The sequence below is a fragment of the Fusarium oxysporum genome, chromosome V, assembly GCF_013085055.1.
Source record: "Fusarium oxysporum Fo47 chromosome V, complete sequence".
Classification (NCBI taxonomy): Eukaryota; Fungi; Ascomycota; class Sordariomycetes; order Hypocreales; family Nectriaceae; genus Fusarium; species Fusarium oxysporum.
The window spans coordinates 856,921-876,565 of NC_072844.1; the positions used below are offsets into that span (position 1 = coordinate 856,921).

The 19,645-nt window shown below is 47.2% G+C and overlaps 6 protein-coding genes across 6 annotated transcripts; 3 read left to right on the plus strand and 3 right to left on the minus strand.

The window, feature by feature from the left end:
- Positions 1 to 44: 44 nt before the first annotated feature.
- Positions 45 to 1,533, minus strand: FOBCDRAFT_133961 (heterokaryon incompatibility protein-domain-containing protein; the record flags this gene model as incomplete). Its single annotated transcript, XM_054704523.2, has 2 exons — positions 45 to 1,249; positions 1,374 to 1,533. The coding sequence occupies 2 exons, from the start codon at positions 1,531 to 1,533 to the stop codon at positions 45 to 47; spliced, it is 1,365 nt and encodes a 454-aa protein (XP_054560498.2).
- Positions 1,534 to 4,693: 3,160 nt separating this feature from the next.
- FOBCDRAFT_182228 (uncharacterized protein) lies at positions 4,694 to 10,196 on the plus strand (the record flags this gene model as incomplete). The annotated part of the gene is made up of 5 exons (XM_059608580.1): positions 4,694 to 4,806; positions 4,854 to 6,013; positions 6,060 to 8,068; positions 8,115 to 8,187; positions 8,236 to 10,196. 5 exons carry the CDS (start codon positions 4,694 to 4,696, stop codon positions 10,194 to 10,196), a joined length of 5,316 nt encoding a protein of 1,771 aa, XP_059467185.1.
- Positions 10,197 to 10,387: 191 nt separating this feature from the next.
- FOBCDRAFT_273735 (uncharacterized protein) lies at positions 10,388 to 11,080 on the minus strand (the record flags this gene model as incomplete). The annotated part of the gene is made up of 1 exon (XM_031183403.2): positions 10,388 to 11,080. One exon carries the CDS (start codon positions 11,078 to 11,080, stop codon positions 10,388 to 10,390), a length of 693 nt encoding a protein of 230 aa, XP_031039045.2.
- Positions 11,081 to 11,375: 295 nt separating this feature from the next.
- On the minus strand, positions 11,376 to 13,693 carry FOBCDRAFT_319151 (uncharacterized protein). The gene is made up of 5 exons (XM_059612028.1): positions 13,645 to 13,693; positions 12,976 to 13,579; positions 12,833 to 12,928; positions 12,620 to 12,783; positions 11,376 to 12,574 (listed from the first exon to the last, which is right to left on the minus strand). Exons 2-5 carry the CDS (start codon positions 13,543 to 13,545, stop codon positions 11,476 to 11,478), a joined length of 1,929 nt encoding a protein of 642 aa, XP_059464856.1. The 5' UTR covers positions 13,546 to 13,579; positions 13,645 to 13,693; the 3' UTR covers positions 11,376 to 11,475.
- Positions 13,694 to 14,646: 953 nt separating this feature from the next.
- FOBCDRAFT_222579 (uncharacterized protein) lies at positions 14,647 to 15,672 on the plus strand. The gene has a single exon (XM_031183405.3). The coding sequence runs from the start codon at positions 14,722 to 14,724 to the stop codon at positions 15,619 to 15,621; it is 900 nt and encodes a 299-aa protein (XP_031039047.2). The 5' UTR covers positions 14,647 to 14,721; the 3' UTR covers positions 15,622 to 15,672.
- Positions 15,673 to 17,518: 1,846 nt separating this feature from the next.
- Positions 17,519 to 18,954, plus strand: FOBCDRAFT_250216 (uncharacterized protein; the record flags this gene model as incomplete). The annotated part of the gene is made up of 2 exons (XM_031183406.3): positions 17,519 to 17,856; positions 17,910 to 18,954. 2 exons carry the CDS (start codon positions 17,519 to 17,521, stop codon positions 18,952 to 18,954), a joined length of 1,383 nt encoding a protein of 460 aa, XP_031039048.3.
- Between the last annotated feature and the right edge of the window lie 691 nt (positions 18,955 to 19,645).

Below are 19,645 nucleotides of genomic sequence, written 5' to 3' on the forward strand. Positions count from 1 at the left end.
GGATTGGAAAATTGAAATAGATACAAAATACTTAAACCGCTGACTTACTTTTCCGTCGGCTCTAGATCAATACTCTGGAAATTGACGCCAGTCCAAACTGTCATGTCTTCGAACAGGGATAAACCGACTCTCCTATAACTTCCATCAGGTGTTTTGAGTATCATCAAAGCCAGTCCGCGTTTTCCTTCGTGACAGCAGTTCTTTATACCCAGAAGAAGATACTCACACTTTCTCTCCGCGAATTCTATATTTGAAGCCGAATCCACGAGATCCAGCCTCGTTGATAGCGTGCACCGCTTAGGAAGCTCTATTTCTTTGAACTGAAGTATTCGGCAGGATAGTCTAACCTTGGCTGCTGTAAGGATCTCGATCTTCGCGTCCTCGATTTCTATTGGGTCTTCGTATCGAATGCCGCCATCAACTGAAACCCAAGACCAACTGGGGGCTCTGTGAATGTTTCTTTTCTTCACTCTATCGTTCTCTGGCTTGTACCATGTCAGAAGTTGGATGAACCATCGCTCCCAGTGACCGTAGATATGCGAGTCCTGCCACACTTTTTGCAATTCCGTTGTGATACCAGTGACCGCTGGTAGTCTATCTTCTAGATCTTTTAGTTCTCGTCGTGTATACTGCATAATGATGGTCTTCCAGAGATATAGTTTCTCTGAATCATGTGTCCCATAGGACGGTTCGCTCTCATCGTTGAAAGAAGCCCATGGTAATGACTCAAGATGCTGTTGATATTCTATACCTGCATGAATTCCGGTGACGCTTTGCAGTTTGACCTCTGGGCACTGCCAAAGAAGTTGGTAGTCCGAGAAAATGAGCATCCGGGATGACAACATATACTCCTGAAGAGTCCAGCCCCTTTTGTCCAGCGGATGATCTGGTTGATATGGGCTTCCGGACAGATAGACAGTCCCAATGCTACCATCCTTCATTGGTATGTCGAACTTGTGCTCCGGCAGATACGTAGGATTCTTATCAGGCACGTGTCCCAAGAATCCTTCACAAGCTCTTGTCGCAGTCCCAGCAGCCAACGTGATGGCAGCGTTCTTGTACGTCATTGCCATCTTGGCAATTTCTTTTCTTTTGTCTTCTAGACAGTTTTGAATTATGCATAGTCTATCCACCCAGAGATAGACAAACCCTAGCTCTCTAGCAACTTGAATTGCATCTTGGACAGACTGCTCCAGCTCTTCAAGTCTGATCTCTTTTAGTAGATCTTGCTCGTTATTCAGGCGTAGCTCTGATAACTGGCTTTGCTTTCTCGGGTCCGGCTTACCCCAGCAGTAGCTCAAAGCAAGATATGCTCCCCGAGTCTCTGTCTGGTTTATTTGCAGCTGTGCAGTCTGGCCACTGATTTTAATTACGCGCGTAGGAAGGACGATATCTCTTGAGTATCGGCAGTTTTGATGACCCTGACTTGATGCATCTGGTCTGAGGCAAGCCTTTATGAGTTTTGTAGCAGATGAGTAGACTTCTGTACTTGAAACGTCCCTGCGCAGTGGTCGCCGTGGTATTAAGCCGCATAAGGGGTTATCTAGAAAGGCATGTTAGAAAAGAAGAGTATCAAGACGAAGACAGGTCCCTAACTTTCTTCGACGAATGGATAGAGCGTGATGCCCCCAATTGCACCGTTCATACGACCAGCTAGAGCGTTGATGTGTGATCTTTCGTCTATTGTGTTAGATGTCAAGTTCCAGAAATATAGGCATTCCCCTTTCTCCAAGGAGTATCCAAATTCCTTCGGTACAAGTTCATAAATGAATCCGCACAGGTCGCAGCCCGCTCTGGCTGAGCTTATGAGATCCTGGAGGGGTTTATGGGCGAAGCCAGGGGAAGAGTTCAGATCTTGCAGCCCTTGATGGGAAAATAAACGTGTACAGACATCGCATCGACGTAGGGGTCCTTGCACCCGTGCTCTTTTAAGTGGCTGTAAGCCGATGTAACCCTTATCGTCAGACCTCTTCATTTCTGGCTCAGATTCTCGATGTCTGATATGGACTATGTAGAGTTCAAGTCTATGTGCAGTTGATACTGTCAAACAAGGACCCTTGGGCATCAGGCTGAAAGGGATGGGCGGCTTACATAAGAAAACTCCCAAGATCAGGTCGGTTAAGCACCGTTTCCTGAAAGCCTATCCTTAAGGAGCAAGAAAACTCAAGACTTTAGAAGAGGATGCCAAAATAAACTTAGTGAAAACTTCTCTTGGCTTATGCTAAATTCACCTAAATGCTTTCGTTGCTTCAAGTAAATGTCCTAGGGTTTCTTGTCTCCCCTAGTCTACGCAGTCTGTTAAAAATGCAGGGAAAGGGTGGCCTCAAAGATGGTCAATGTGTGTGTGGGGGTTGAAAGGGTCGCAAGCTGACACGAATGATTAAATGAGGAAGTCGTATGTATAAAAGCATAAGTCGTATTTCAGGGCTAATTCCCGTTGTTCAGCAGAAAGGAACGATGAGTACGCCGCCGGCTCTTTAATATTAATTGGCATTACAGGAGCTTGTCGATGCTGAATCAAAGCTAAGATCCCTTTGAGTATGGTCCCCGTGTACCTTAGGGTAAATTTGCAGTCAATGATTATGCAACTCATCAATTATCATTCGTCGAGCAAAAAGATAAAAACTTGATATTGGTACATTTGTAGGTCCCAACTGACATCGCCTTTGTACTTGGTGTGGAACACATAAGGTCTACTGAGCCATTGTCACTTTGCTGCTGACACTGGGCGCAGGATGTCAAGATGTGTTAAAATTGCAGTGAAATCTCAGTTTTGACCAATCACTCACCCACCACCATTCCAGCTTTGACCAAGTCTGCCCAACATTGTTCAGAAGAAACAGGATGACGAAGAATCTGCAGCCACTCAATATTTATTCAGAACCAGATCCAGTGGACATGCGCAAATGGAAAAAAGAGTTTTTTATGTAAATTCATGGGACGATGACAACTCAATAGCCTAGGTTCCAATGGAACTACAGAAAGAACCGTCTTTTGTCACATTGTGAACTTGCCAACAGGACAAAGGTTAGCTGGTGAGTGCCGAATGGTTTGGTTCACGTGAACCTAGGAATTCAGCGAATTGTTTTACATATCTTCGGACTCTATCCTCAGTTTCATAAGTTATCGCAACCTTAGACACTTAATATACTCTAGAGTATCTCTGGTGCTGAAACGTGATAAAGTCTGGTCATGGACATCACCTCACGTCGAAGTAAAGCGGTCAGACGGAAAACAGTTAAAATAATTACGCTCACTGCCAATTATATAATCTTGCGGCAAGTTAGCAAACGCAGTGAAATGCTTGTGTTAATGGCTTCGGCAGCTCAGGACACTCGGGACTTGAGATGAACTGGGCGATGTTGAAGCCTCAGCTCTCGATTAAATTCTCGCTTATCTCAACTAATTAGGAGAGCAAGGCTTTGGGATGTGTTAAAATTGCCGTGAAAAAATCCGACTTGCCGCAGGGCGCTAGCATAAGCCACGCGCTGTTTATTAGCCCAGACGACAAGACGGTCAGGCTTGACTAAAGTTGCAGTGAAAATTTCATTTTCGAAGTAGAAAAACAAGGGTTTCGTGATATTACCAATCTGTATATGATCATTAAAAATACGTGCTTCAAGACCTCATTGCTAAGCTGTATTCTTCTCATATACAGCAACAGAGTTGAAGTGTTAAAATACAGACGACCTATAGCTTGGCAAGGCCCCTAATGCAGCAGACCTTGGGCTGATCCTAACCGGCCTTTGACGACTCAAAATTATTAACAAAGAAAAACAAAAATGTCTAAAAGCGACACCTAGAAACAAGCACGTCTCTCCATTTCGTAGAAGAAATACCGCCGAGCTATTCATAACGAAAGGCATGACGACTCTTGCAGTAAAGCGCAACCAGCCTGCAAATCGGCACATTTTGTGTGATTAGTCACTAACAGGCCCCTGAGAGTGTTATAACTGCAGTGAAGAAGTAGTCTTATGATATTCGTACATGGTCATATAAACCTCTCCTCCACTAACAGTCGAAGAAAAGCGCCGCTATGCATGGAGCACGCACATTAATGCACTGCTATCTGCGGTAAGTCCGGCAGGCACAAAACCGCTAACATTTTAGCAAGACACTAAAACCTCCAACATTCCAGACAACTCAAATCTCGACACTTCTTGCAGGTCGATCCATCTCAGGGTCCTCGTACAATCGGATCTGGAAAAGCACTATTCCCCACACGGCGATCAGGAACAAAGCCATTGTCGCCACTACTTCCAACGCAAATAGCCTAGAGACACCAGAAATGGCATCACCAACAGCCTCGTTCCCCTGTGGCTTCCCCCTAGCACAACAACTTGAAGCCACAGAACAATTATTATAAGAGTTTGCATCATGCCTGGAATGTATTCTACTCGTGGCGCGGCGTCCCGACTTCTGTCTGGACGTCTTGCCGAAAAGGTTAACGGCGCATCGGCATGTCCAAACCGTGAAGTGATCCGAAAAGTCGGGGTGTACGAGCCAAGACGATTGAGTTGAAGTTTGATAGAGATCTGGACCCCGGGATGGCCTTGGGCTTGAGGGCTCGATTGTTGGCGGTGGAGAGGGTATATAGAACGAGTCGCGCAGTCGCGCAGCATCCCTAGGGGAGCGATTTTGATCTCGTCATTCATTCATTCACTCATTCTTTGCGCTTCACCACTCCTTCAACATGAAGCTGCTACTCACACTCATTCTATCGGCCCTGGTTGGCCTAACATGCGGACTCGCATCTACAGATACAATCACCTGGGGAGGCGATAACTCCCGAACAGGCTACCAGACGTGCGCTCCCCATCCTTTACTCTCACCCACACTAGCTAACATCTCAGTAACCATAACATGGATCCCGCAATCGTAGGAAGCCCTCAATTTGACATCGTCTTCAAAACACCACTCCCAGGAAAATACGTTGGCGCCGCAGAACAGATCTTCTCCCAACCACTAGTCTACACGCCTTCAGGTGGAACAACACAATACGTTTATCTCGCGACGACTCAGAATAATATTTATAAACTTGATGCAAAGACTGGTGTCATTCTTGCATCGCGCAACATTGGCATTCCGTTCCTTACTGCTGATTTGGACGGTTGTGTTGATGTCAACCCTACTGTTGGCGTCACAGCGACTGGTGTTATTGATCCCGATACCGATACGTGGTATATCACGTCAAAGACGTATGTTAACCAGAATGCGGGCCAGGTTCCGCAGGGAAGACCGGCAGGGAGGTATAAGATCCATGCTATCAACGTGAATGATCTTTCGGAGCGACAGAACTTTCCTGTTGATCTGGAGGGCACGATTGCAAGGAATAATCCTGAGAGGATGTTCACAGGCGGTATTCACCACCAACGACCTGGACTACTCCACACAGGACAATATGTCTACGCTGGCTTCGCATCGCATTGTGTGCAGTATAACTTCACCGGCTGGATCATGGGCTGGGACAAGACCACCGGACAAATCGTCGAGCACTGGGCTTCTGAAGGTCTTGGAGTAAGCAGTAACATCTCCGGAGCTGGAATCTGGCAATCTGGCGGTGGTCTGGCCTCCGACGACGCAGGGTCAATGTTCTTCGCTACTGGAAACGGATACGCTTCTCAACTCTCCACCATTCCTGTTAATGGCTTCACGCCCCCGACTGCGATGGAACAAGCCGCTGTTCACATGTCCATCAACAGTGACGGTACTCTCTCAATTGTGGATTTCTTCATGCCGTTTGAGAAGCAGGAACTTGATGGTGCGGATAAGGATCTGGGAACCAGTCCGCTTGAGATTCTGCCGAGCCAATTCTCGTGCGGTGATATTAAGAGGATGGGTATTGTCACTGGCAAGTCTGGAAAGACTTATTGGCTTAATCTTGATGATCTTGGTGGTTATCGCAATGGTCCTAACTCGAAGGATAGAGTCATCCAGACGTTTCAGAATGAGAATTCTGTGTATGCGGGCGCTGGTGTCTATCCTCTCGAAGGAGGCTACATTTACATCAACGGTACGCACTCCAGCCCCCCTTGTACTCATCTTACTAACATCTCCAGTGATCCAATACCCAACGCATGTCTTCAAATTTTCCTGTCTCAACAACACACCCTACTTCACAAAAGTCGCCGACTCCCCAACCAACAACGCCTACATCCTCGGCGTAAGCCACGGCACAACAACATCCCTCAATAACCAAGAAGGCACAGGTCTCCTCTGGGTATCCGATGTCCAAAACACCAACTTCAAGATCTACGACGCCGTTCCTCAGAACGGCTACCTCAACGTCATTCGAAACTTCACCATTGTGGGGATTACCAAGTTTAGTAGACCTGTGTTCGGTGATGGTATGGCGTATATTGGCACGACGGTGGGATACTTTTATGGTCTTGGATCGACGAATAAGTTTCCGCTTAATTGTACGAGTTCAATCGATTTCGGGACCGTGGACTTTCAGGGAAGTGGCGCGCAGCTTGTTAATTGTACCGCGGTGTTTGATCTGAGCGTTACGGGTGTTGCGCTTGCGGATGGGACGAACTATAACATCAGTCAGACGCCGAGTCTGCCGTTGTCTATGTCGGCGGGAGATAAGTTCCAATTCGCGGCACAGTTCGCCCCCAAGAGTGTTGGTAGATTGGGTACTACCATCAATATTCAGACTTCGGGCGTGTCGGATGCGTCGTATAGCAAATCTGTCAAGGTCAGGCTCACGGGCGTTGGCAAGAGTTCGAATGCTTTGTTGGATGTCAGTCCCAAGTCTGTGGTGTTCACAGGTCTCGTCACCGGTACGCAAGCTGAAGCTCAGAGCGTTCTTATCGGCAACGATGGATCCAGCGATCTCCAGGTTTCTTCAGTTCTGTTTTCTAACACCTCCTCATCCGGTCCATTTACCACCTGGTCGGGCACAGGTAGTCTCACCGTCGGTAAGTTCACACTGACTGGTATCCCAAGTATAGTCCCTGGAGGAAACGACACTGCCATCTCTGTCAAGCCAGATACTTCTGTTACTGGTAACTACACGGCTTGGGTCAAGTTCGTCACCACCGGAGGCAATGCTACGGTGTCTTTGTCTGCTGCCGCTGGCGATCCTCCAACCGCTCTTCTCGAGTTCCAAACACCAGATGGAAGCGGCTGGGTCAAGTACGATCCCAGCAATCCCTTCACATTCGGGAACGTCACAGAAAATACATCTCGTTCTCTCAAATTCCGTGTCTCCAACACTGCTGCTCCCGGTGGTGTCAAGCTCGGTCTCACAGTCTCAAAACCACCCTTCGGCGTTCCAGGCATCATCAAATCAGCAAACCAGATTGATCTCGCTGAAGGAACACTCATCGCTCCAGGTCAAAGCCAAACAGCAACGTTAACCTGCACCGTCCCCAAAAGTCAATGGAACCTCCCATCTTACAACGGCACCGCCCAGTGGACTATCAACACCAACGATCCAACCTGGTCTTTCGAGAAGCGCGCAGTACAATTTTTCTGCAACGCCGTCTCCGAACAAGCAGCTCCTCTTCTACCCAACGGCCAAGGACGGTATCAATACGTCGGCTGCTTCAAGGAGAACAATCCCGGTCGTCAGCTCTCCTACCAACTCTACGCCAATAGCTCCAACACCAATGAGATGTGCATCAACACTTGTGGGTCTGAAGGTCTAACATTCTGCGGTACGCAATACCGAAGTGAATGCTGGGCAGGCAACAAGATCCCGACTCAAAAAGTCGACGATAATAATTGTAACTTCGACTGTGCGGGAAGTCTGAACCAGATTTGCGGTGGAAACGGGATTGATGGTAGTGGAGCTTATATCAGTCTCTTCGCTGATACGCTTCAGTGGGATGGGTCGTATGCGAGCGTTACTACTAGTAGTAGTGCCAGCGCTGCAACGCCCCAAGGACCGTCTGTCAACCCTGGTGTCGGTGGTTACACCAGCATTGGGTGTTATACTGAGGCTACCAATGCTCGAGCACTTCCTAATGGTAGGGGGAATAATCCCCCTACTGTTGCGAACTGTGTTCAGGCTTGTAGTAATGAGAACTTCGTTTATGCTGGTGTGGAATATGGTGGAGAGGTGGGTTCCTTGATCTTGAGGCTGGAATATGTACTGACGAGGTTAGTGTTACTGCGGAAATAGTTTCTCGGACGGATCAGTGTCTGCTCCGATTACTGATTGCGGCATGACTTGCAACGGTGAGTAGTCATACTTGGATATGCTTGAGGAAATACTGATGTGACTAGGCAACTCGAGCGAATACTGTGGTGGCCCTAGCCGTCTTAACGTCTATGAACTCAACGCGGTCTACAGTAGTTCATTACCCACATCAATGGGGGCTTTGTCGTCAGCTAGTAGCGTGGGCTCCTCAGTAGCTGCCTCTTCAAGTGCTGCTCTCTCCGTGTCGGGCTCTGGTTCAGTTGCATCGGCCAGCATTGGAGCTGCGTCTAGTTCCTCAAGCGCCTCCCTCTCGTCGTCTTTGGCCTCAGCGAGTGGAAGCTCTTCTTCTAGTGGAGTATCCAGCTCAACCTCGAACAGCGCTTCTAGTAGCACAAGCTCAGCCAGCAGTTCGATCTCAGCTCCCGCCTCAAGCAGTATATCGACAAGCTCCACGAGCTCTTTCAGCACTTCGCTGAGCGTATTTGGCAATATCGCCGGTGGCCTCAACAGCGCTTCTTCTTCTACCTCCAGCTCTTTACCAGCTTCCTCTTCCAGAAGCTTGGCTTCAACAAGCAGCGCCACAAGTCTCTCAAGCTCTGGAGGCTCAAGCAGCTCGGCTCTCAGCTCTTCCACGAGCGGCGCAGCAACGAGTGCTTCTTCGACTGCCAGTACCAGTACCACCAGCTCTGCTTCTCGGTCTACAGCCTCGACTACAAACACTGCCCCAACAACATCGACCTCATCTGCCTCTACTTCGTCGACGACATCTTCTGGCACAAGCTCAAGTACTTCTTCGACAACATGGACAACCTTCGCTACACTCTCTTCAACTAGCTCGCGTGCCTCCACCACAACAACCAGTACGACTTCATCAATCTCGAGTTCAGTGTCTGCGAGCGTGGCGTCGTCAAGCACGTTGCCTTCAAGCGTTTTAAGCGCCCCAAGCGCCCCTTCTCTTAGTGCGCTATCATCAGTGACAACGTCTTCCATCGTCAGTCGCCCCTCATCGGCTACGACATCGTCGGGTGTCTCGATTGTCTCGTCAATAAGCTCTCTGGTTGCGGGAGGTGGAGCTGGTGTTTCATCCATATCCAGCGTCGCGTCTGCTGTCGCGACATCTCGTTCAACTTCCGTTGCATCTTCATCAACGACGTCTTCGACTACAAGCTCGTCCATCTCAACTACATGGTCCACCTCTAGCACGACATCACGGGCCAGCTCCACGACTACGACTAGCTCTAGCACTTCAACCACCAGCAGTTCCACATCCTCAAGGGCCTCCTCAACCACTACAAGTACTACGAGCACCACCTCAACAACAATCAAGCCAACAGCTACAGGCCCTTCAATCTCCGACACAGTGGGAACGTGGGCTTTCCAAGGCTGCTGGACAGAAGGCTTCCTCATCCGCGCCCTCAACTCCAAGGCCACCGCCAGCGATGACATGACCCTCGAAAGCTGCGCCAGCTTCTGCAGCGGCTTCACTTACTTCGGTACTGAGAACAGTAGAGAGTGTTACTGTGGCAATCAGCTCAATTTCGGAAGTATTCAGGCTCCCAATCAAAAGGACTGCTCTGCTACCTGCGCAGGAGACAAGACAGACTATTGTGGTGGCACGCTTCGCTTACAGCTTTACAAAGCTGGTGCTAAGACTACAACTACACCATCTGTGGACCAGGGGAACAAGAACTTCACGAGCTACTCATGTGTTTCGGAGCCTTTCCTTGGTCGTTTACTTCCTCAACTTGTCATGAGCGACGGCAATTCCATGACAATCGATACGTGTCTCGAGAAGTGTTGGATGTACAAATACGCAGGTGTCGAGAACGGTCGCGAATGTTGGTGCGGCAACAACATCAATTGGCAGGGTCTTCTACCTAACTTTGGTCAGGGCAAGAATGTCTCTATGACGGACTGCAACATTGGCTGTCCTGGAAACAATCTTGCGTACTGTGGTGGTTTGGCGAGGATGAATCTGTATATTAACAAGTCCTCGGCTTTGGCATTTTTGAAGAAGCATAAGAGACGGCATGCGAAAGGACTCTGAGGTGGACACGGGGTGAGTTTTTGGTGTTGGAGTTCACTTCATATAGACAATAGCCTGCATATATCTACATTCGTTACGAACTTTCTTCTATTTTGAGATGTGATATGTATTCAATTGAAAGCCTGCTATGCCATGGGCTTAAGTCAAGGGGCTATATAGGCGTGAAGTTCCTCAGCAGTGACGGGTGAAGTCTAAGGAAATGAAAACTCAAGTCCCTCATCTTCAACGGCTTCCCTAACACCCTCTATCTTCTGAACTTTTATGACATGCCCATAATAATGACTGTACTCTTTCTCCAGATCAATCTCTACCTCATGCGCCCATCGAGCAAAGATGTAAACGTTGAAGTCCACGACAGTCAACGCACTTCCGACAATAAACTCATGATCTTTCGCCCTATCGTCTATCCTCTTGAAACATTCATGAATAACCTCCCTTCCCTTGGCACGAATCTTATCATGGGCAGTAACATCGTCACTGAACCGCCCAGGAGCCAGCCAAGCTCCATATCCAAGGCCGTGCAGTGTGCCAGATAGGAAGACAAGCCACTCCAAAACCTTAGCTTGTTGAATGGATCCAATGCCGAAGAGGTTTTCTTTGGGGAGAAGCGAGTTCATGTAACTCAGAATAGCGGGCATCTCAGTAATGACTTCGTTATCGGCAGTCAGAGCAGGTACGTATCCTCTTGGGTGGACAGATCGATAATGAGCGTTATTGAAGCTTCCGTCAGCTGCCTCGAGCCCGTCAGGTCCGAACTTTAGTCGAACTGCGGTAAAAGGGATCTTGTAGTGACGAAGAATCGCATGAGGAATAAGGGAGCAGGATCCATTTGCTCGATAGAGTGTTAAGGTAGGCATGTTGACATATTCTGTGGTAGATCCCATATTTGCTTTGTGAGTAGATAGACTATACTTCAATTACGGTGCGTATAGTGTTGTATTGTAGGGTCTTAAATATCATCGCGGCTAACGTTACGATACTTGGCAGTCTGTTTTCTCAACGTCATAGCAACGCCCTTCGGGTCAATACCAAGACGAGCTGACAAATGCCAATGTCTGTAGGATCATTTCCCATGTAAATTCACCTTCCTCCCCGACTGGTACCTTTTTTTTTCTTTCGCCGATTCTCAAATCTGGTGCATTGCATGTCTCACCTCTACACATTAATCAAGACCATACACAAGCTCACCCTTTCACTAGCAGCATAACCTAGAGCAAGCTCCAAAGTCAAGATGAATCTATTGAATTCTACTTCCAAAATGCAAGGGTATCAATAATCTCTAGCGTCCAGCGCTAAGAGAATTCAAAATCGGCGCAACTTCATCACTCATCTCCCATCTCCGTCTCCCTAACGGCAAAAGCGCGTTAAACCTCGCCATCCAGCCCTCTGAAACACATCTACACAGCGGAATGTTATTCATCCCCGCAGTACCCTCTGCCTGAATCCACGTCTCCAATCTTGCAGTGTTCTGTAAATCCAACGGATCATCACCGATATTTATATGGTTTATCGTCGGGACGCAGGAACATGCTGCTTCGGAGAACATGAGCCATGCCCATACTACCAATGCGCTCATCGAAATGGCGAGATAGGACGTTGGATCGATGCTTTGGGTTTGGGGCTCGTTTGCTTGGAGATCTGATTCACATTGACGAAGAACTGCCAGGGCGTGGAGGAGAGCTCTTCGGCTTTCGGGTGTTTTGGCCCAGATGTTTAGCTGGGTGTGGAGTTTCTGCAATCTCGGACGAACACCAGCTTCATGGTCCGGAGATACGGTGGAGGCCATGGCTACCGAGTTGATCATCCGGGGATCAGCGTAAAGCTGAAGACCTTGTAGATGATACGTCATCAAACACTCTGAAATCAAGCACTTGATATTTGATATCGCCAAAGCTTTGGCCCTCACTGGGTCCTCATCATAATCACCGATGTAAGCAGTAAAAGGAAACTCTCCAACTTCAGCAGCGTGGAAACACTGGTGTTTTAGTCTTTCAATATCGGCTTTCCACGCCTCAAGCTGCCACGCGAGCGACGAAGTGCAATTCTGCGTTGATCGGCCCGCTTCTGTACTCCGACGAACAATTTGAGTTTGATTCCAAATTGCAGGTAGTAAGCCACACAGGGCGAGGTGAATGTCTTCGAAGAGGAGAAGAGGTTTTGCTGGGGTGTTAGGGTTGGCGATGACTTCTGAGAGTTTGAAATTTGAGCGGTCTGTTGGTTCAAGGGTGATGCGTTTGAAAAAGATGTTTAGGCCGTAGGCGTTCCATAGGGAGTAAGTTGCTGGCATTGTGAGATCGATTTCTTCTCGGAATAATGTTGGGGCTTGAAAGCGGGCTATTGAGAGGTAGGTGTCGATTTTGAAGAGAGAAACAATGAGTCTATATATATCAGTATCGCATCAATGGAGGAGACAATAAACTTACCGCTTCCATCGATCTCGCATAGTCATGAGCCATGGGACAAAGGTTCCCGGATAGTGAACGCGTTGCTGCTCGGCTGCGTTGTCGCTGTTGAAAAACTCTGCTTCTCTAAGAGCTACAACGAAGGTGCCTCGTAATAAAGATGCTTTAGAGACTAATTTCTCGTTCTAAAATTGAGGTCAGCAGGTACATAGTGACGGTATGAAAGTTACCTACACCATGATAAAAAGCAAAGATGATGTTCATGAGGATGGCTTGATATGTTTCAAAAGGCCATGGTTCATCATATTCGTGTCGAGATCTGGGGTTCGCCTAAAGCCTTGTTAATCTGGGATCATTTGTCAGGCTAAATGACTTACGATCCAATCAGAGAACGCACTCATCAACGACTCGTGCAGTTGTAAAACTACATCCTCAAACTCATCGGGATTTCTTAGCCAGCAGCTTATCATAGCTATTGACACAGCTACTAGTAGAGAAGTATCCATAGTGACGTAGGAAGGTCCATGGAGAATAGGCCATGTATCATGAAACCTCCCAAAGTACTCTTTTGAATTTCCTTCGATCCAATTTTTGTCAAGTGCAGGTATTGGTGTATCCTCACCAATCGGAATCTCTCCAGTTCGAACATGATTAGCGATTCGTTTGAAACCCGCTTTGATTTCGTCATTCGGTGAGATTTGCGGTGTTCCTGGTGTGAGATTCTGTATGAGGGACGGTGAAGTAAAGCCATTGGCTACCGCTCTAGGATCTGCAGTATCCTCGCTTGGACTCTTACTCCCGCTGCTACTCTTGGACGCATGTTTATAAGTGCAGTTAATTCCCCTCTTGACACATAGAGTACACCTTGTACCGCCGTCACACTTTGTCTTGTTCGCATGACACGCATCGCAAGCTCTTCCTCTTCTTGGATCAGGAGCCGTAGGCATGTCATGCCGTGTCAGGTGACGCCGCAACAAGTCACTATAAAAGCAAATTAACACTGTAACTGAGAGAATACGGGGGAAGAATACGAGACATGTACTAACTTGCGTGTGAAGGATCGTTGACAAATCGGGCAAACGAAATTGCGCTCTCCATGGGTCGCTTGATGGCGTCTAAGGTGTTCCTTTCTGATAAAGCTCTTCCCACAGTGGCATGTATGTCGACTGGGCGTTGGTTCAGCACTATCAGCGGAGGATCTGATACATCATTTCACTACTGTTAGTCATGGTACAACAGAGAAAATCCACTCGGTGATCCCACCTGTGGCTGGCCGTTACATACCTTCTATCACGATCACGATCACTGTGGGATATCTCCATGGTGGATTATGATTGCTTTGATTTGATATGAGGGTATCGAACCGAGTGGGATTGCAAGCAAAAACTCGGTGTATTATTTATCGAATAGTTTGACTGGAAAAAAACTGAAGCCGATGCACTGTTACGTATGCCTTGCATTGGGGGCCATCCCTTGAAGGCTGACTTGGTAATCGTGAGTGGGATTGCCGATGGTGAAGTGGGATATCTCAGCTCGGCTTCCGCGGATGGGATAGAAAATCGGGGTAAACCGATTAGATTTGACCAGTCAGAGCGTTACATGCACAATTAAGGTTTTAATGGGACCCGCGGATAGATCCATTATCCCACTCGGCTCATCTCATCCCACTCCAGTCTATCCCACCTCCAATTATCCAGCTGAAAGCCACAAGCACAGCCATCTGTGGCGGTCGAGAATGAAGAAGAAGAGCACTGTAAGTTGGGGGCCAAGATCAAAATGCCGTAGACATATTCCAGGGGAATCCTTTGCTCATGTAATGGGGTGGGATGCAACCTTTTTGGGTTGACAGCCTTATGATCGCCAATCTTCCGAATCTTCTATGTTAACTAAGCGGAGCTTCGATGGCGTCTATAGTACGACTAATGGTATGATTAAGCGTTGCAACTGTGTAAATGACGCCAAACATGTCGACAATTGTTGATTTCAGGAACATATATAGATAGATCCATTCTCCTTCAATTGCCATCCATTCCATCCATCCAACAATCATCCACTCAAACAATAATCACCTTCACTACTTCAATAACTTCAATCAACCAACTACATATTACACTCACATAACAATGTCTGCCTACAAAAACATCGCTGTCGCTGGTGCCGCCGGTGATCTCGGCTCCGCAGTCTTCAAGGTTCTCATCGACTCCAACAAATTCAACCTCACAGTCCTAACCCGCGCCGGATCAACCTCCAAATTCCCCTCTGGCATCAAAGTAATCCAAGTCGACTACGAGTCCCTCGACTCTCTCACCTCCGCTCTCCAAGGCCAAGATGCCGTCGTCTCAACCCTCGGCAGTCTCGCCATTCCCAGCCAATCACTCCTCATCGACGCCGCAGTAGCCGCTGGTGTCAAGCGCTTCCTCCCTTCTGAGTTTGGCTCAAACCTTGTCATCCCCAGCGTTCGCAAGCTTCCTGTTTTCAAGACAAAGGTTGATATCGAGGACAAGCTTACTGCTCTTGCGAATGAGGGCAAGATTAGCTATACTTTTGTTTATAACTCTGCTTTCCTCGACTGGGGCTTGAACCATGGCTTGTTCCTTGATTTCAAGAAGGCCGAGGCTACACTCTGGGATGGAGGTAACACTGAGTTCAGCACAACTACTCTTGCTAGTGTTGGTCAAGCTGTTGTTGGTGTTCTGACACATCCTGCGGAGACAAAGGATCGCGTTGTTTATATCCAGGATACCGTCATCTCTCAGAAGAAGCTCCTCGACATTGCCAAGGAGCTCAACCCCAACAAGCAGTGGACTGTCAAGGAGGCTAAGATCGACGACGCGACTGCTGCTTCTGATGCCAATATCGCAAAGGGTATCTTTGACTGGCCTACTCTTGCTGCCTACCTGTACAGGGCTATCTTTGACCCCTCTAGTGTTCCCAAGTTCCCCAAGCTTGATAATGAGTTGCTTGGAGTCAAGGGTGTTACCGACGAGCAGGTCAAGGAACTTGTCAAGCCTTTTGTTCAGTAGAGATATATAAAATATTGATAGATAGTTACAATACCAATTATTTCATATTCATTTTTTGTTCGAATGAAGCCTCTCTCTTCACTATCATACTGATACTTACAAGTTCGATATCAAAATGATTTACATCCCCTTCATAGAATTCTGATCTGAATTATTATATCCTCAACTGAATACACTAATTAATATTCTTCAAAACTCTAAGGGCTCTTCGATATTCCGGACATTAGTTTCGGCAGTATAGAATACAACAGTATGCAAGAAATTATCCCAGATCGCATTTGGTGGATGAAAGTGTATTACTTTCTGAGTACAGAGGGTGTTCTAGCAGGTGGCGTTCTCAAGTAATTGGCTGCTCAAATAGTTTAATAAATATTAAGTGTTCTGGTAAATAAATCTCTTGAAGAATTCTTTATGTGCTTTTGAATCAGCCCTCTAGCACCGTGACAGTACCTTTGAATAGGAGCTGAGGAGTGAGTGTTTTTGTTCTTTTAGCTTATGTAGGTAGGCATACATAGAGTCAGGAGTTTTTATACTCGTGAAATCTAGCTTGAGTTGCTAAAAGTATTATCGTATCTTCATGTAATATTCTCTGATTCTTATATCTACTTGGCCATATATATTTCATATCAACTCTAGTCAGCCTTCCTGGCTATAGTTACCATTCTGTATCAGTAGTTTGGGCTATCTTCATATGTGCTCCCCATAAAATTGCAACTTGACATTGTTCCTTTATATAGTGACCATTCCTGTCGGTATTTAATTCATTATAGAGGTCTTGTCTCAAATTATGCCTTCCGTCGTCGCGATAGTGATGTATCTCGATAACTTCTTCGGCCTCTCCAGGAGTCAAAATCCAAACGCCACAGATTATATGGCCAAAGAATAATTCAAACAGCAGTTTTATTTATATTAGCACTTTAACATCCATTGCTGTTATCGTCTGCCATCGCGGGGTATCCAAAATCAGAAGTTGCGAGATAGGCGAATCTTGGATTGCGTGATTCTGATAGGGGTTGCACCATCGACAAGCCGGTTACCTGGAACCTTTTTATAACCGAGCGTAACCCACGAGGCGATCTGTATGGAGTATTCCCCGCAGACTTTGAGTGCTAAACACGGATTCTTGCCGGTATCTCGGCAATGTTGAGTTTCGGTCATGGATGCATGGTTTGGTGATCGCTAGAAGACAGTGCCTAAACACGGGAAAGGAAGCAAACGGTTACCACTTTGAGAATTCGGACCGCTAAACTGTGATTGTTTGAAATGGATAATAAGTATTATAACCTTCTGATGAATGTGTCTGGTGCTTGGCCACCTTGTATCGTCTCCCGTCTATCATACACGGAACCGGGATACACCCGATCACGCCCAGAACAATCCAATCAGTAATCCTTCATTACCTCCAATCACCATCTCAGGTCCTCTTTAATCATCAAATCTCTCATATCATTCACTGTCGTGCTAATTCCGCACGTAACATCCCTGGGGTTGAGTGATTGATAGTCCAAATAACACCATCGCCCCGTGTGGGGATCTCACCCCGACACCGGTCTCTCCCATAATGTTTCTTTGTGAAAAAGCTTGTCACGTCATTGGAAGAATTGCGGGCATGGGATAACATATCAGAGCGTGATTCGACGAAACGTACATGACGCCATGCGCTATGCTCTTCGGGAGCCTGTTAGGTTACTTGCATCCGTTGAAAAGGATCGGATTGCCTTTTTTGTCGAATGGACGGTAGATTATTGAAAAGGCCGTTACCCCTCGTAAACTTTGGATTTATAATTTTCTTTGCGAAGAAGTACTGTTATCTTAATAAACGCGTGTTGGCTTGTTGGACTTGGGCCGCCTAATCAGTCTGATATTACATTCAGATATACGGATAGATATCAGCACTATGAGCGCATACCTCTCACTTTCGGCCGAACCGGCTTTCGGAGCACGGATACCACTCTCATTTGTCACAGATTCATCGCAAGAACATCCCGTGTCTCAGACACCATCAGACTCTCAGCCTCGATATACACCACCTACCGACTTAACATCACAAGATCAAGCAAGCGACTCTGAGACTCAACACCCTATACCATCTTCTCAGACAGTTCTGTTATTACATGGCTTGCGGCAACCATACCAAATCACCGACGGTCACCCCATCCCCAGCACAAAACACGACCATGAGCTACTAGTTCGCACTGATACTATTGGACTGAATCCCATCGACTGGAAGTCACCGTAAGTTCGATCCGCGTGAATGATATGAGTATAGCTACTGACAGAACCCACAGTGACTACGGTTTTGCCATCCCAGAGTTACCATACATCTCCGGTCGCGAAGCATCAGGCACCGTCGTCCTCGCTCCCCAAACCCCCTCAAGAATCAAATCTGGTGACAAAGTAATCGTCATATCAACCGACTACCGCGATCTCCGGAAAGCAACATACCAACAATACGTAGTCGCCTCAGACTTTAACGTCGTGAGAATTCCAAAGGAAATCACAATCAAGCAAGGCGCTACACTTGGAGTCGCATATGTAGCTGCAGCTCTGTCGCTAGGAATTTGTCTCGGCGTTGATTTTACGTCTGTTCAGGATGGTCCTTCCATTCTTAACCTTGTGAGAGAGGTACCTGAAGAGGCACTTCCGGAAGATATTAGGGGAGAGTGCTTGAATAGCATTTTGCCGAATGAGGGTGCTAAAGCTGGGGATTGGATCGCTATCTGGGGTGGGTCTTCAACCTCAGCTGTTCTCGCCGTTCAACTGGCTCGTCTGGTTGGATTGAAGGTTGCTTTGGTTGTTGATAACGCAAAGCATGGAGTTCGAATTTCCGAGAATCCTGTTCTTCGACCGGATCTGCTGGTTGACAGCCATGATCCCGAGCGAGCGGTTGCTGTTCTTCGCGCCAACACGAAAGGAAAACTTCGCTTTGGTATCGACACAAGAGGTAAAGATACAGCTGGGGTTTTACTCCGCGCTCTTGGCCCTGAAGAACTACATCGAAGCGCGGCGAATGTCACTTCACCACCTAGCACTCCGCCCGCTGAGCCTATAGTCCCCGCTCATCTGGTCGGTATGAGTGGACTTCCCAAAACGGGCCAGTCAGCGGGCGTCATCTTCCATACTATTCCGTTCAAGCTGTATCACGAAGTACCGGAGGTTGGTGAAGTGCTATCGAGATGGTTGGAGAGATTATTGTCAAGCCGTGCGCTTGTGCCACCGAGAATTATCGATGTTGAGGATGGTCTGCATAACGTGAACAGGGGGCTGGATAGAATGAGGAAGGGGGAGATTAGTGGAGGGAAACTGGTGGTTGATTTGAAGACGAGCCAATAGACATATTTCAGCGGTAGACCAAAATTCAAGAAGAGAAGAGTTATCAGTATTTACAGCCAAGACTGTCGGTTGCTTGCCTAAACCTTGGCGTAATGCTGACTCCGCTATTGGCTGCGTATTCCGTATAAGACTGGACTACTCCACGGCAGGACATGGATTTGGCTCCCAAGCATCAAAGGGTACAGCTAGATATCCTCTTAAATCATTTGATTGAGCTAGAATATTCTCTTCGACTACATCAAACCTTTTATTCTCCTTCTGCTTTCCATTTTCACAGCTCTCTAACCAGGATCAAGCTAAATCTATATCCTTTTTCATAACCTCTCATATCAGTCTCATAATGTCTTCAAACAAATCATCACAAGCTCTTCGAACAGAAGTTTCCAAACTAGCCAGACTATCCAATATTCAAGGTGGTCTGCCGCCTCTTATGAGAGGCCTACCAGTTCTAGCGATCATGGCTGGAGAGGCTATCGCAAAGACGACCAACACCACAAACATGATTGAGGAGCGAATGCTTGGAGCGGACGAAGTATTCATACTGCAAAGTCCACAAGAATCAACGAGAAGTACAGCTATGAATGACATTGGTCGACCAGGCGTAAACTTGATGTGCCAGACATGCGGGCAGAAGACGGGCAAGATCCAGAAGGAAGCAATGTTTGATATTTCAAGGGCCCATAACTCTTTG

Excerpts from the sequence above, each read along its gene's own strand:
- FOBCDRAFT_319151 (XM_059612028.1), bottom strand. The coding sequence starts at position 13,545 with ATGCCTACGGCTCCTGATCCAAGAAGAGGAAGAGCTTGCGATGCGTGT. Across the intron at positions 12,929-12,975 it reads GTGCGTTCTCTGATTGGATC|GCGAACCCCAGATCTCGACA; the intron begins GTAAGTCATTTA and ends ACAAGGCTTTAG. Across the intron at positions 12,575-12,619 it reads ATGCGAGATCGATGGAAGCG|ACTCATTGTTTCTCTCTTCA; the intron begins GTAAGTTTATTG and ends TGATATATATAG.
- FOBCDRAFT_222579 (XM_031183405.3), top strand. The coding sequence starts at position 14,722 with ATGTCTGCCTACAAAAACATCGCTGTCGCTGGTGCCGCCGGTGATCTC.